Source organism: Schistocerca piceifrons, chromosome 4 (genome assembly GCF_021461385.2).
Source record: "Schistocerca piceifrons isolate TAMUIC-IGC-003096 chromosome 4, iqSchPice1.1, whole genome shotgun sequence".
NCBI lineage: Eukaryota > Metazoa > Arthropoda > Insecta > Orthoptera > Acrididae > Schistocerca > Schistocerca piceifrons.
Window position 1 is genome coordinate 275,764,712 of NC_060141.1, and position 16,388 is coordinate 275,781,099.

At 41.9% G+C, this 16,388-nt stretch overlaps 1 protein-coding gene across 1 annotated transcript in view; it reads left to right on the forward strand.

Annotated features, from left to right (window-relative positions):
• The window catches only part of LOC124795795 (nephrin-like), a 718,423-nt gene that overhangs the window by 476,473 nt on the left and 225,562 nt on the right, over positions 1–16,388 (forward strand). The window contains exon 2 of the mRNA XM_047259875.1: positions 744–876. Coding sequence (XP_047115831.1) covers positions 744–876 — 133 coding nt within the window. The remainder of the gene's footprint in view (positions 1–743; positions 877–16,388) is intronic.

Here is a 16,388-nt window from a genome sequence, read left to right on the forward strand (position 1 = left end):
AGAATTCGAACCTGCGACCGTAGCAGCAGTGCGGTTCCGCACTGAAGCCCCTAGAACCTCTTGGCCACAGCGGCCGCCGCTATAGTACGCTATAATATGCAAAATTCTGCCATAAAGTTTCACCGAATTTAAATTCATTACCATATCAAAATTTAAATAAGTGACTACATTTCGTTAATTTTTTATAATTAAAGGATACTATTATTTAAAGGAAATCTCTTGATATTAGAGGAGCTACACTGTGGATGGGTAGCATATTATTTTCGTTTAGGTGTCTCAGCAAGCTGAAGAAGACTTCAACGCAGAACTGTTAATAATCCCATTGTCAGTAGTACTCTCTGATGAGGCATAAATTAAAATGACGTTTTGAATGGTATTGAAGCAAAGACAAGTTTCCGTATACCGCTATTTAACTTGCCTTGGCAATAAACGTGTCCCAATAGGTGAATTGCATCTCATTCGACGATCCACACCAAAACCACGAACAAGTGACTGTGTACCGCGTAAAAAAAGAAAAAGTAGAAGTCACAACAGCTAGCATCAGATTGGAAGAAAACCCCTCATAACATAGATGGTCGCATTTCGTAGCGACGTAGAATGGGAAGCCGTTCAATAGCATTATTCAGACAAGTTTTTGGTGGTTTTGGCCTACAAACATACAATTACCATAATGTACAATTAGAGCTCTGTGTGTTGGACGTTTTGCGCCTTATGTGACGCGCTTTTGTGTTCTCGTGTTACAGTGCCGACGACGAACGTGCAGGCGGCGGAAGGGGGCGTGGCTCGGCTGCCGTGTGACATCACCCCCGCCGTGGCCGAAGACAAGCCGCTGCTGGTCATCTGGTACCGCGAGGACCTCAAAGCACCCATCTACAGGTCAGAAATAATTCCACGCATTGCTTGTTTGTTCCGTATACGATTTTCTCTTCGTCGTAATGATCGGTTACGAAAGTTTCACAGTTGAAGGTACCTTTCTCAATGTGTTGACTCGTGGTACGACCGAAATGACGTAGCTGCTATGCCGATAGTCCCACTTGCTAGAGGGCGACCATCCATATTTAGGCCTTCCGTAGCTGTCCCAAATTACTTTAGGCAGAACTGGTGATCATTTCTATCAATGGGGCTTCACCGATATCTTTCCCCAACCAGAACTTGTGCTCTATCCTATAATATACTTGTCGCCAAATACGAGGTCTATTGCGAAAGTAATGCCCAATCACACATGAGACAGAAATCACAGTGAAACTTCGTGAAAGCTTTCCTCAGATATGTTGGGCAGTGTCTCTGGTATGCCCGTCGATCTGGTCACGTCACTCTTTTTCAGTTCTGAGCACGCAGTGAGCACGTAAAATAGCCTAGAAAACAGTATCTCCCGCCAAGTATGAGGGCTAATAACTTCCGTTTGCTTCCTTCTTCATGAGAGTACTCGGCAGCGCTATGCGGGGGAATTTAAGGTGCTCCTGCAGCGTTTCCGATGGGAAGTTTTGATAACCTATAGTACATCCCATAATTGGTTCCCCCAGAGTTCCATCTCTGCCCACATGAACCGCTGGTTATAAAGACAACATTTTGGCACAGAGAAGTAGCTGTAGATCAACTTAGAGAATTGGCGGAAAGCACAGACCGTTGCTTTCTATGAAGAGGGTATTGGAATGTTGGTACAACGCTACGCCTTATGTCTAATTCAGTGCGGCAACTAATTAGAGAAGTAGCTGAAAGGTCTAGCTAACTTTTGTAAATAATTTTTTTTTTTTCACAGTGGTTTCCATTCCGCGAGTGATCGGTCGTTAGTTGGCGAACAGTCGTCGTACATCTACATCAGGGCTTCGCAGCAAACTCGCTCCGCCAGCAAGCGGTGAGCACAAGCCCGCAACGAGCGAGCACTGTACCCTCTCCAGTGTCACCGGGAGGACACCGTCGCACTATAGGTCAATTACTTCAAGCTGCTGATCATCCCGTCTTGGGTGCTGGAAGCTTTCTCAGTTTCTCATTCAGTTGCGCTTCGAAGCCGGATTTACTTCCCATCATGACTAACGCTCCAACTGCAGACACACAAACTAATAATCGCCGTGACAAACCTACGTTTTATACATGTTCTCCAGAGCTACTAAGAATGTCACATTCAGTTTTGTGCTTGTGATATCTACAATTTTTTACAGAAATATTAAAAGCCCACTCTGAACGTCACTTTCCATAACAAGTGTGGGATGTACGATTGTCGTGTATTATAAGACACCACGTGGAAGTGGTTTACCTGAACTGGACGTAAATGTTCAGCTGCAACAACTTAGCATTCCTCAATTAAATATCAAAATTTGGAAATTTGTGGTATGTTCCTATGGGACCAAATTGCAAAGGTCATCGGTCCCTAGGCTAACACACTACTTAATATAACTTAAACTAACTTATGCTAAGGACAACACACACACCAATGCCCGAGGGAGGACTCGAACCTCCGACGGCCGTATCCGCGCGGTTCGTGGCAAGGCGCCCTAGTCCGCACGGCTACCCCGCGCGACCATTAAATATCATCCGTGATAGTTTCCAAAGACTTTATTAAAAGTAATGCTGTTTTCTACCTTCAGACGGCTCCATTTTGCTTTTTAAAACCTCTTGTACTTGATCAGGTCCTTCTCATTTTCCGTTTTCTATTCTTTGAAGTGCTATGACAAGCAATACCCATCTCCTCGCGCAGCAGGTAGAAAGGCGAAGACATTGTCGGTGTTACACAATGCTGACTCGACATTAGATGATACTGCTACCAAAACTGACCTTCCACAATTTCACATTTGGCTCTTCTACCGCGCTGCAGGGATCACATACTACACACACATCTCCCTCACTCGCCACCTCGCCGCAACAGGTCTGCTCGCAGGTAAGAGCGTGAGCAGAATTGAGTGCTCGCGCTCAGAATTAGCGAGTTGTTAAGCCTTGACCTATATTTACACCTGTGGTCTGCAAACCATTGCGAAGTCCATGGCCGAGAGTGCTTTCCATCGTACCTCTTCTTCTTAGTTTTAGTTCCGTCTAGTAACTGGTCCACCCCGCTCAGGATTTGGGAAAATGTTATTAATTTCCTTTCCTTTCTTTAATATTGCGGGCAGGTGCCCTTCCTGTCACCACACTCGTCAGTTACCCAAGAGAGGGAAGTCGTCTCTGCATTGTGTAAACATTGTTCCGTTTGCAATCGTTGTTTCAACGGTTTTGTATCGTATTTTATGGGAACCAGTCCAGAACCTCCATAAAGGAGAGTGGCAAACCGCCTTAACGCCACATCGATTTTGGCTGGTACACCAGCCACGTTTGTTGGCCCACAGTACGGGTTCGATCATGACCTGACTCACTATTCCGTACTAGAACGTAGCGTGCTGTGCGTTACACCATAGCAGGCATACAGGTATTGTATGGCATATTATGGTGTAGAAGTTACATCATGTAACACTGTAAGCTGCAGTCAGATTTATGAGCCACTTGGTTGGGAAGGGAGTAAGACAGGGTTGTAGCCTCTCCCCGATGTTGCTCAATCTGTATATTGAGCAAGCAGTAAAGGAAATAAAAGAAAAATTCGGAGTAGGTATTAAAATTCATGGAGAAGAAATAAAAACTTTGAGGTTCGCCGATGACATTGTAATTCTGTCAGAGACAGTAAAGGACTTGGGAGAGCAGTTGAATGGAATGGACAGTGTCTTGAAAGGAGGTTATAAGATGAACATCAACAAAAGCAAAACAAGGATAATGGAATGTAGTCGAATTAAGTCGGGTGATGCTGAGGGAACTAGATTAGGAAATGAGACACTTAGACTAGTAAAGGAGTTTTGCTATTTGGGGAGCAAAATGACTGATGATGGTCGAAGTAGAGAGGATATAAAATGGAGACTGGCAATGGCAAGGAAAGCATTTCTGAAGAAGAGAAATTTGTTAACATCGAGTATAGATTTAAGTGTTAGTAAGTCATTTATGAAAGTATTTGTATGGAGTGTAGCCATGTATGGAAGTGAAACATGGACGATAAATAGTTTGGACAAGAAGAGAATAGAAGCTTTCGAAATGTGGTGCTACAGAAGAATGCTGAAGATTAGATCACATAACTAATAAGGAAGTATTGAATAGGACTGGGGAGAGAAGTTTGTGGCACAACTTGACCAGAAGAAGGGATTGGTTGGTAGGAAATGTTCTGAGGCATCAAGGGATCACCAATTTGGTATTGGAGGGCAGCGTGGAGGGTAAAAGTCGTAGAGGGAGACCAAGAGATCAATACACTAAGCAGATTCAGAAGGATGTAGATTGCAGTAGGTACTGGGAGATGAAAAAGCTTGCACAGTATAGAGTAGCATGGAGAGCTGCATCAAACCAGTCTCAGGACTGAAGACCACAACAACAACAACAACAACTATTGCCACCAAGAATAACTCCGAAAGTATGATAGCGACTGAAGAGTTTGTGAGGCAAATGTTGCGTGGGACAAGAGGGCCATAATATGACGTTGGTTTGAAGTGATGACGACTGGTATCAATGCAGTGCTGTAATATTCTTATCATGGATTGAGTGGTATTCCTTATCACTTCGGCACTTATCCCAGCACATGCTCCGACAATTCTCTCTCGCATATCTTCAGGTATAGTTGGAACGTGTTTATAGACAATGTCTGTTACAAATCCTCACAAGGAAAAATCCAGAGGCGTAAAGTCTGGCGAACGAGCCACGATACATCTCCCTCGCGTCCAATCCAATGATTTGGGAATTGTCTCTGCAACTCATTTCTGGCCATCAGCAAAAAATGTTCCTGACACCCATCGTGTTGATACTACATTCTGTTCGTTTTTCCTAAAGGTATTTCTTCTAGTAACAGGCCTAACGTTTCTTCGAGGAATGTGGTGTACTTCCTATCATTAAGATTTCCTTCGACGAAATAGGAGCCTATAATTCTGTCTCCAGAATACCACACCATACATTCACCGACCACGGTTTCTGGTGCGCAACTTGCCGCAGCCAACATGGATTTTCAGTTGCCCAATAATGTCTGTTATGCAAATTAACATTTCCATGATTCGTGAATGTAGCCTCGTCAATAAATAAAATGAAATTAAGAAATGTGTCATCCCTCTGAACGTGAAGTTGAACCCATCGGTAGACTTGAATGCGACGCATACAATCGGTACCAGTTAATTCTTGGTGGAGACTGATATGGTAAGGATGATATTTATGGCGACGCAGAACACGGTCATGTCAGATTCCCTTACGATGTGATGCAAACTAACATAAGGATCGCCGGCCGGTGTGGCCGTGCGGTTAAAGGCGCTTCAGTCTGGAACCGCGTGACCGCTGCGGTCGCAGGTTCGAATCCTGCCTCGGGCATAGATGTGTGTGCTGTCCTTAGGTTAGTTAGATTTAATTATTTCTAAGTTCTAGGCGACTGATGACCTCAGAAGATAAGTCGCATAGTGCTCAGAGCCATTTGAACATAAGGATCTCGAACCACAGTGGCAAGAGTACCAATTTCCGTTTCCTCGTTAGTAACTTTTCTTTGCCGGATATGTTTCCGATGCGTTAAAGGTCAAGTTGTTCTCAATTTATCATACACATATTTAAATGTACGTCGTGTAGGATGAATCGTTGAGGGTATCTTTCAGCGTATAAGTCTCTATCTCCCAATGAATTTCGTTGGCATTTTCCGTAAATGAGAAGCATATCGACTCGTTCTTCGAAGGAATACATCATTTACATTCGTCTGATTCTACGAAACTAAGTCTTACCGTTGCTATTAGAGTTGCATTGCGAAACCATCGAATGGTATTTATACATCAATGGCACGTTAGATGGATACGCCGTATTCGGCGAATATTTACTATTTGCACGATATAGGAGAGAGAATTGTTAGAGCATAGCTTCGGTAAGTGCTGAAGTGATAAGGAATACCACTCGATCCATGGTAAGAAGATTGCAGAGCTGCATTGATACCAATGGTCATCACTTCGAACATCTTCTGTAAATGGGCGTTCATGCCACCTTTTTGACCTTCGTTGACATTCAAAGACCTTACTTTTACACATCGTTGGATTCGTCTCTATAGTCGCTATCAGAAAATAAGTACCAAACCATAGCATCCCATATAAAGAAAAAGTTGACCTTCATATTTCTGACGCAACCCCATCTAGCAACAAAAAACCAACATCATCAAATAAATAATTTTCAGGCCCCTGACTTTTAGCCTGTCTTACATGGCAACTGTGTTCTGATAGTAGTGTCGGTCTGCTTTATTGAACTGTATTTCTAGGGCTAGATGCGTTGATATGCTGGGGCAGGTTGAAATGGACAGAGGAGGGAATGGACAGACTTAGGGGAGGAGGAATTGCTTGGAGAATAGGTAGAAGGGGGAGATTCGGATGATTTAGAAGAGTAGTATGCATGTGGAATAGGAATTAGGGGAGGTAGAGATAGAAAGAGTGAGGGAGAAAGATGTGGGTAGTTGGAGGGGAGAAGAAGATATGGTGAGAGTGAGGAGACAGAGGAAATGGCCAAAGACAGGGCGAAGAGGCAATGAAGAAACAGATAGGTGAGGATGAAATGGACAGATAGAGGTGGGGGAATGAAATGGATAGATGGAGGAAGAGGGGGATAGAGGAGGAGATGTATTCAATATGTGTGTCGAACGCACACATGGGCGAAGCTGAGAGGAGAAGTCTAGTTTATACTTAGTCACTTTCTCGCTGTTCAGAAAAAAGTGTGATCAGTAATGGTCTTTGACCAAAAACTAGTCTAACATTAAAGAAAGAATTAAGCAGCAGCTTATAGTGTTACGTGATGTCATTTATACAGTGTGTGCGAGTTGTAGGAAACTATAAACTAAAAATACTTATTAGGGGCTCTTATCATTCCATTCGCATATGTGCAGTAGAAAAAATAAAGGTACAAAGATCTCTCTGTGCACTGTAATTACTTTTTTTTTCACTGTCCACACGGGACCAACACATAAAAGGATGTCGTATGTTTCTAGGGTCCTCAGTGCTGGTTGTTGAAACATTTTTAGATAGTTGATACACGTAAACATGGTTCGTCTTAGGATGTAATATAATGTTTATTTAATCGTTCGATTAGCTAATTTCGACTAAGCGTCATTGTCAAGTACATTTGTAACATCTGTGTTTCATGTGCTTGACAATGACATTTATTCTAAATTACCAAATCGCACGATTAAATGAACGTCGCATTACTGCCTGTTACGAACCAAGTCTACGTTTATTAAGCATCTGGAAGCTGTGGATCACCACAAACATAATATTTTCAGACAGGCTTTCGTTGGATACATGGCGTCTACCTTCATGCGTCTCCTAGTTCATACTCTTCAACTTCTCCATGGTGCTCTGTCACGTAGCAAAGAAGCCTGTCACCATATGCGTTGCCCTTCTCTACGTACGTTCTGTATCCACTGATAGTCTTATTTGTTATGGTTCACATGTTGTTGTTTGTTGTTGTTGTGGTCTTCAGTCCTGAGACTGGTTTGATGCAGCTCTCCATGCTACTCTATCCTGTGCAAGCTTCTTCATCTCCCAGTACCTACTGCAACCTACATCCTTCTGAATCTGCTTAGTGTATTCGTCTCTTGGTCTCCCTCTACGATTTTTACCCTCCACGCTGCCCTCCAATGCTAAATTTGTGATCCCTTGATGCCTCAAAACATGTCCTACCAACCGATCCCTTCTTGTAGTCAAGTTGTGCCACAAACTTCTCTTCTCCCCAATCCTATTCAATACCTCCTCATTAGTTACGTGATCCACCCACCTTATCTTCAGCATTCTTCTGTAGCACCACATTTCAAAAGCTTCTATTCTCTTCTTGTCCAAACTAGTTATCGTCCATATTTCACTTCCATACATGGCTACACTCCACACAAATACTTTCAGAAACGACTTCCTGACACTTAAATCTATAGTCGATGTTAACAAATTTCTCTTCTTCAGAAACGATTTCCTTGCCATTGCCAGTCTACATTTTATATCCTCTCTACTTCGACCATCATCAGTTATTTTACTCCCTAAATAGCAAAACTCCTTTACTACTTTAAGTGTCTCATTTCCTAATCTAATCCCCTCAGCATCACCCGATTTAATTTGACTACATTCCATTATCCTCGTTTTGCTTTTGTTGATGTTCATCTTATATCCTCCTTTCAAGACACTGTCCATTCCGTCCAACTGCTCTTCCAAGTCCTTTGCTGTCTCTGACACAATTACAATGTCATCGGCGAACCTCAAAGTTTTTACTTCTTCTCCATGAATTTTAATACCTACTCCGAATTTTTCTTTTGTTTCCTTTACTGCTTGCTGAATATACAGATTGAATAACATCGGGGAGAGACTACAACCCTGTCTCACTCCTTTCCCAACCACTGCTTCCCTTTCATGCCCCTCGACTCTTATAACTGCCATCTGGTTTCTGTACAAATTGTAAATAGCCTTTCGCTCCCTGTATTTTACCCCTGTCAACTTCAGAATTTGAAAGAGAGTATTCCAGTTAACGTTGTCAAAAGCTTTTTCTAAGTCTACAAATGCTAGAAACGTAGGTTTGCCTTTTCTTAATCTTTCTTCTAAGATAAGTCGTAAGGTTAGTATTGCCTCACGTGTTCCATCATTTCTACGGAATCAAGACTGATGTTCCCCGAGGACGGATTCTACCAGTTTTTCCATTCGTCTGTAAAGAATTCGCGTTAGTATTTTGCAGCTGTGACTTATTAAACTGATAGTTCGGTCATTTTCACATCTGTCAACACCTGCTTTCTTTGGGATGGGAATTATTATATTCTTCTTGAAGTCTGTGGGTATTTCGCCTGTCTCATACATCTTGCTCACCAGATGGTAGATTTTTGTCATGACTGGCTCTCCCAAGGCCATCAGTAGTTCTAATGGAATGTTGTCTACTCCCGGGGCCTTGTTTCGACTCAGGTCTTTCAGTGCTCTGTCAAACTCTTCACGCAGTATCTTATCTCCCATTTCATCTTCATCTACATCCTCTTCCATTTTCATAATATTGTCTTCAAGTACATCGCCCTTGTATAAACCCTCTATATACTCCTTCCACCTTTCTGCCTTCCTTCCTTTGCTTAGAACTGGGTTGCCATCTGAGCTCTTGATTTTCATACAAGTGGGTCTCTTCTCTCCAAAGGTCTCTTTAATTTTCCTGTAGGCGATATCTATCTTACCCCTAGTGAGACAAGCCTCTACATCCTTACATTTGTCCTCTAGCCATCCCTGCTTAGCCATTTTGCACCTCCTGTCGATCTCATTTTTGAGACGTTTGTATTCCTTTTTGGCTGCTTCATTTACTGCATTTTTATATTTTCTCCTTTCATCAATTAAATTCAATATTTCTTCTGTTACCCAAGGATTTCTACTAGCCCTCGTCTTTTTACCTACTTGATCCTCTGCTGCCTTCACTACTTTATCCCTCAGAGCTACCCATTCTTCTTCTAGTGTATTTCTTTCCCCCTTTCCTGTCAATTGTTCCCTTATGCTCTCCCTGAAACTCTCTACAACCTCTGGTTCTTTCAGTTTATCCAGGTCCCATCTCCTTAAATTCCCACCTTTTTGCAGTTTCTTCAGTTTCAATCTGCAGTTCATAACCAATAGATTGTGGTCAGAATCCACATCTGCCCCTGGATATGTCTTACAATTTAAAACCTGGTTCCTAAATCTCTGTCTTACCATCATATAATCTATCTGATACCTTTTAGTATCTCCAGGATTCTTCCAGGTATACAACCTTCTTTTATGATTCTTGAACCAAGTATTAGCTATGATTAAGTTATGCTCTGCGCAAAATTCTACCAGGCGGCTTCCTCTTTCATTTCTTACCCCCAATCCATATTCACTTACTATGTTTCCTTCTCTCCCTTTTCCTACTGACGAATTCCAGTCACCCATGACTATTAAATTTTCGTCTCCCTTCACTACCTGAATAATTTCTTTTACCTCGTCATACTTTTCATCTATTTCTTCATCATCTGCAGAGCTAGTTGGCATATAAACTTGTACTACTGTAGTAGGCATAGGCTTTGTGTCTATCTTGGCCACAATAATGCGTTCACTATGCTGTTTGTAGTAGCTAACCCGCATTCCTATTTTCCTATTCATTATTAAACCTACTCCTGCATTACCCCTATTTGATTTTGTATTTATAACCCTGTAATCACCTGACCAAAAGTCTTGTTCCTCCTTCCACCGAACTTCACTAATTCCCACTATATCTAACTTTAACCTATCCATTTCCCTTTTTAAATATTCTAACCTACCTGCCCGATTAAGGGATCTGACATTCCACGCTCCGATCCGTAGAACGCCAGTTTTCTTTCTCCTGATAACGACGTCCTCTTGAGTAGTCCCCGCCCGGAGATCCGAATGGGGGACTATTTTACCTCCGGAATATTTTACCCAAGAGGACGCCATCATCATTTAATCATACAGTAAAGCTGCATGTCCTCGGGAATGGTTCACATACACTCACATAATATTCTATGATGTTCCCACAGCTGCTTTTGTAGTCCTAGCAACCATCGAAGTCTTCTACCCAGGTTACCTATGACCAATCCTATGATTCTTTTCTCATTTCATTACAAATGATAGTACCTAGGTATTTGTAGGAGTTAAGTGTAAATCGTAAGCTTCATGCCTTTAAGGAACGAGTGCTGGCTTGTTGTACATACCTTAATTCGCAGTTGTTCGATGAAATATTGTATCGAATAAGTATTTATTCAGCAAAACGATCATTAATAGCTCAGCACTATGAATGTAATGTGTGACTTTTACCTCGACCACATAAAATATCTTTTAATTCAGAAGGAAAATAAAAATATATGTATACCAAAAGTTGTTTAGCGACCTGCAGGACATTAACAAGATGACCACCTTTCTTATAACTTGTTCGTTACAAAAACATGAACTACAATACTTCTTTCTTTAAACAGTGCATAAATTTTTTTATTAGTAATCTATCACCTGTCCTTAAGATCTATTCAAAAACGTATCGCATTGTACTATTCACGTTATTGGAAACTTAACACAACACTGACATTCACTCGCTAATACTAGCCCACATTGCGAGTACCTGAGGTAACATGACTAACCGAAGACAATGAAAATTTGTGCCGGACCGAGACACCAACACAGATATCCCGCTTATTACGAGCGGTCGCCTTACCATTTAGCATTATGTGGCTTATGGTTGTTAATATTCGCAACTGCAAATGCATTTTTTTTACTCCATAACGGCTGTAGTCCCCGCATTGCCTGTTCCTCCAGACATGCGTGCTTGTGCGTAGGAACTTGGCATCATAATTCGGAATAACACAGGCTCTGCAATATGGAATGAAAGTATTTCTCGCGAAGTAAGAGCGCTTCCGCCTCTAGCAGGCTTGATTTCCGCATCATCCCACAATTAGATTTAACTGACAGTTACAGAAGCCCTCCCGGCTAGGCGCGCGATCTAACGCGCCACTTCCCGAGCGGGAAGGCGTGCCGGTCCCCGGCGTGAATCCGCCCCATGGATTAGTGTCGAGGTCCGGTGTGCCGGCCAACCTGTGGATGGTTTTTAAGGCGGTTTTCCATCTCCCTCGGCGAATGCGAGCTGGTTCCTCTTATTTCGCCTCAGTTACACTATGCCGACGAAGCACTGTCTTCACATACGCATGCACCATAATTACTCTACCACGGAAACATTTGGGGTTACACTCGTCTGGTATGAGACGTTCCCGGGGGAGTCCACTGGGGACCGAGCCGCACAATAACCCTGCGTTCGGTGTCTGGTGGCGGTGGGAAGGGTAGATTGCCGTGGCCTGTTGTGGGTTGCGAGCCACTGAGGGCTACGTCGGGACGGCGACGCAATGCTTACAGAGGATATTAACTTGAAGTTATCTGCAAAAACAGTAACCGGTATTAGGAGAGCTATTTGTTACACTTTATTACTGACAGATTATTCCTGTAAGATCGTTGCTACAGAGTACCCACATAGTATACTTTGCTTTCCTCCAAAGCGTTATTACACAAAGCTAAAATGAAAAAGTTTGTAATCTCATTACGTAATTGTAGCCATAGTCTCACTATAAGAGGACTTTTTTAGATGCAGACATAAAGTGTAAGGTATCCATAAATTACAGGGTGATTCAAAAAGAATACCACAACTTTAGGAATTTAAAACTCTGCAACGACAAAAAGCAGAGCTAAGCACTATCTGTCGGCGAATTAAGGGAGCTATAAAGTTTCATTTAGTTGTACATTTGTTCGCTTGAGGCGCTGTTGACTAGGCATCAGCGTCAGTTGATGCTAAGATGGCGACCGCTCAACAGAAAGCTTTTTGTGTTATTGAGTACGGCAGAAGTGAATCGACGACAGTTGTTCAGCGTGCATTTCGAACGAAGTATGGTGTTAAACCTCCTGATAGGTGGTGTATTAAACGTTGGTATAAACAGTTTACAGAGAATGGGTGATTGTGCAAAGGGAAAAGTTCTGGACGGCCGAGAACGAATGATGAAAATGTAGCACGCATCCAGCAAGCATTTGTTCGCAGCCCAGGAAAATCGACTCGCAGAGCTAGCAGAGAGCTGCAAATTCCACAATCAACTGTATGGAGAGTCCTACGAAAAAGCACCTGAACGTCAACTACCCGAGGCGATGGATTGGCCGCCAGGCAGCCCATGACAGAGCACTTCATCACTGGCCTCCAAGAAGCACTGATCTTACCCCCTGCGATTTTTTCTTATGGGGGTATGTTAAGGATATGGTGTTTCGGCCACCTCTCCCAGTCACCATTGATGATTTGAAACGAGAAATAACAGCAGCTATCCAAACTGTTACGCCTGATATGCTACAGAGAGTGTGGAACGAGTTGTAGTATCGGATTGATATTGCTCGTGTGTCTGGAGGGGACCATATTGAACATCTCTGAACTTGTTTTTGAGTGAAAAAAAACCTTTTTAAATACTCTTTGTAATAATGTATAACAGAAGGTTATATTATGTTTCTTTCATTAAATACACACTTTTAAAGTTGTGGTATTCTTTTTGAATCACCCTGTATTACAGATAAACAACAGCTAGTAGCTTAATGACAAAAAAATGGTTCAAACGGCTCTGAGTACTATGGGACTAAACTTCTGAGGTCGTCAGTCCCTACTTAAACCTAACTAACCTAAGGACATCACACACATCCATGCCTGAGGCAGGATTCGAACCTGCGACCGTAGCGGTCGCGCGGTTCCAGACTGTAGCGCCTAGAACCGCTCGGCCACACCGGCCGGCGCTTAATGATAATTGTAATGACCGGTGTTACTGCGTTTCCCGTCAGATTTGAGGTATGTTCGTCATTAGTTTTCTAGCAGCCAGCAGGAGGAGTCACCGCCGCCGGGATTCATTGTCATTTGTTTCATGTGTATGAGAATTGGGTTATGAGTGATGACGTTGCGAGGGAGTGGTGCAGAAAACTCATGGTTGATTGTAAAGATGTGCGGCCTTGACGTTTCTTCAGCTTTACCATGGAGAGAGGGAGGAATTTCCGAAAAATAGTGAGTAGAGACAATACGTAGAGTTCAGTACGTCAACCCGAGAACTAAGGAACAGTGTAAATACTGGAATTTCACTGGTTCTCCCAATAAGTCTAAAAAATTTCAAGCAGAAATTCTCAAACCGTAAAATGTCGTTTACATTTTTTATGTTCCTAAAGGAATTTCGACAAGTGAATTCGTGAGATTAACGCCTCAGAAAACTGTGATATCGAAGATTAATTTTGAGGCTTTTCGGAATCTCCGAAGGACAATATACCACAAACGGCGCAGAATGATTGCCGAAGGACTCATTCTTCTTCAGGACAATGCTCTTCTCCTTATTCGAATAGAACATTTGAAAATCTCAGACTTTTTGGGTGGAAGATTTTTCAGCATCCTTTCTATAGTTCGGAATTTGCACGAAGCGACTTTTATCTCTTCCTCATGACGGAGGTCTGGCTGACAACTCAGCACTTCACGGCCGACGGTGAGCTTAAGGATTCTGTCAGCTAATGGCTGAGGCACCGGGCGACACCATTCTTCGATCAAGGAATAAAGAAGCTGGTATCATTTTGCGACAAGATTTCTCAATTTCTATGTACATTTTCTTCTTGTAACAGCTATTCGGACGTTAATTTATGAACAACTCTCGTAGTAATGGGAACATTTCATTTCTTTATCATCAGCAGAAAAAGGAAAAAAAATATTACATTTGAGGTGTCGTTCAGAACTTGTATATCGCATCCGTTTCAGCAAGTAGAAAAGTAGTGGTACATGTCTCACAATACATTACTTACACTTTCTTAGAAAGAGTACAAAACATTGAAGTTCAGCAACTGAGTACCTGCTTTGAGTTTTGCTTCCTTCTAGACAAGATAGAGGAATTCAGACTTTTTGACCAGAGCCCTTTTCATGCTAGAAAGTGTTAATGTTGTTGTGGGACGATATTAAATGTTTTGTACATCATTAACGCGTAATTTGGAAATTATAGGAGGTGAAATAATTAATGACTCGTGAGAGACGCGCATTCCATAGTTCCCCAACCTAAAGTAAGTTTCATTTTCGTACCAGAGGTTATCAAACAGATCTACAGCATTTTGATACTACGAAAAAATAGGGATCTCATGAAAATTCATGTGTAACTTAACTATAGCCTTCTTTTCTGATAATTGTATGATGTTTATGATCAATCATTTACTGATCAGACCTAAAATTTATTTAAATACATCTTTTGAGCAACAATTACACATTTTATAATGAAAGGAGGCATGCAGATGTGTATTTTCTCTTCGTTAATTCGTTGTTTCTTGATTCAAGGACTGTTTTACAGTAATATGAAATACGTCAGATTTTTACAACAACAAAACACAAAGGAACGTCTACACTTAATCTTATTTAGCAGCTCAAGTTTTATACCTGTACGCATGTATTTATCCTCAGGTCTGGTTTAAAGGGAATTTTTATACTTTGTATACTACTTTTTTTATATACAGACGTGCATGTGACAGCTTATTGGGGACTCCCCATTCAGAATAACGTTTCATTTGTATACATCACACTATTGGATGCAAATTAGTTGATAATGACGAAACTAATGTAATGGTATTCACTTACACCTCGTCTCTAGTAACGGCAGACATTGCACATAGTCCGTACGCTACACATACGGACACACACTGGCAGAGGGTCCATGACAATAACATTTCCTGTTCTTGCATTACTTCTACTTCCTCATTTGTCTGTCTGAGAAGTTGAATTAATGGCTGCTACTCAATCCACTATTTCAAAAACTCATTTGCAAACAGAAATAGTCGAGAAGAGACAAATATATTTTGCTTGTGGATAAAGACACATGCTGTCTACAGGTAGAACATATTAGCTACTTATTAACTACACAGAAGAACTTGTAACTAAAGACTACTGTAGCCTTAAAATACCTCCATCTCCACGATTTGCGAGCCCACAAACATCACATAAAGTGTTGTGTGCATAAAATCGTCTTTTCGAAACCTTCTTTCCTATTTTAGCATCTGTCCTAATGCTGCGCTATGGGCTACTGTTTATTTGTTCCATTTGGCCAATTCTTGTCAGCACTGGTGGGAGCACAGCATATAGCAGAATCCGCTCGATTGCCTTGTCTCCTCTGTTGTACTGTGTGGTAAATTTTGTAACATTTATCGGTGCTAGGGGTATTGGACACACCGACTTGTTGTTCGTAGCGAAAATTACATCAGGTTCAAAATGGTTCAAATGGCTCTGAGCACTATGGGACTTAACATCTGTGGTCATCAGTCCCCTAGAACTTAGAACTACTTAAACCTAACTAACGTAGGGACATCACACACATCCATGCCCGAGGCAGGATTCGAACCTGCGACCGTAGCGGTCACGCGGTTCCAGACTGAAGCGCCTAGAGCCGCACGGCCACACCGGCCGGCAGTACGTCAGGACGAATATGTTTGAATAGTTTGCACAACGAAACTTTTCTCTAAATCTAACTGAAAATCCAAAGAGATTCTGGTTCTATGTGATGTGTACTAACGGTAAGATACAATCAATACTTTCACTCCGTGATGACAATGGTAATGTTACCAACGAAAGTGCCACTAAAGCAGAGTTACTAAAGATGGTTTTCCGAAATACCTGCAGTGAAGAATTTATAGTAAATATCCCGCAATTCGTATCAAGAACGGAAGCGACGTGAGACTCTGAAGCAGACAGCATCTGTGTAGCGAAGCGATATAAGTCAGGTAGTAAAAGGAAGTCTTCCGATCCAGACACCACTTCGGTAATTTTAGACGTACGCTGATGAAATAGCTTCATTTTCTTGCTAAACATATTCAGCTGTTCGCTCGACTAAA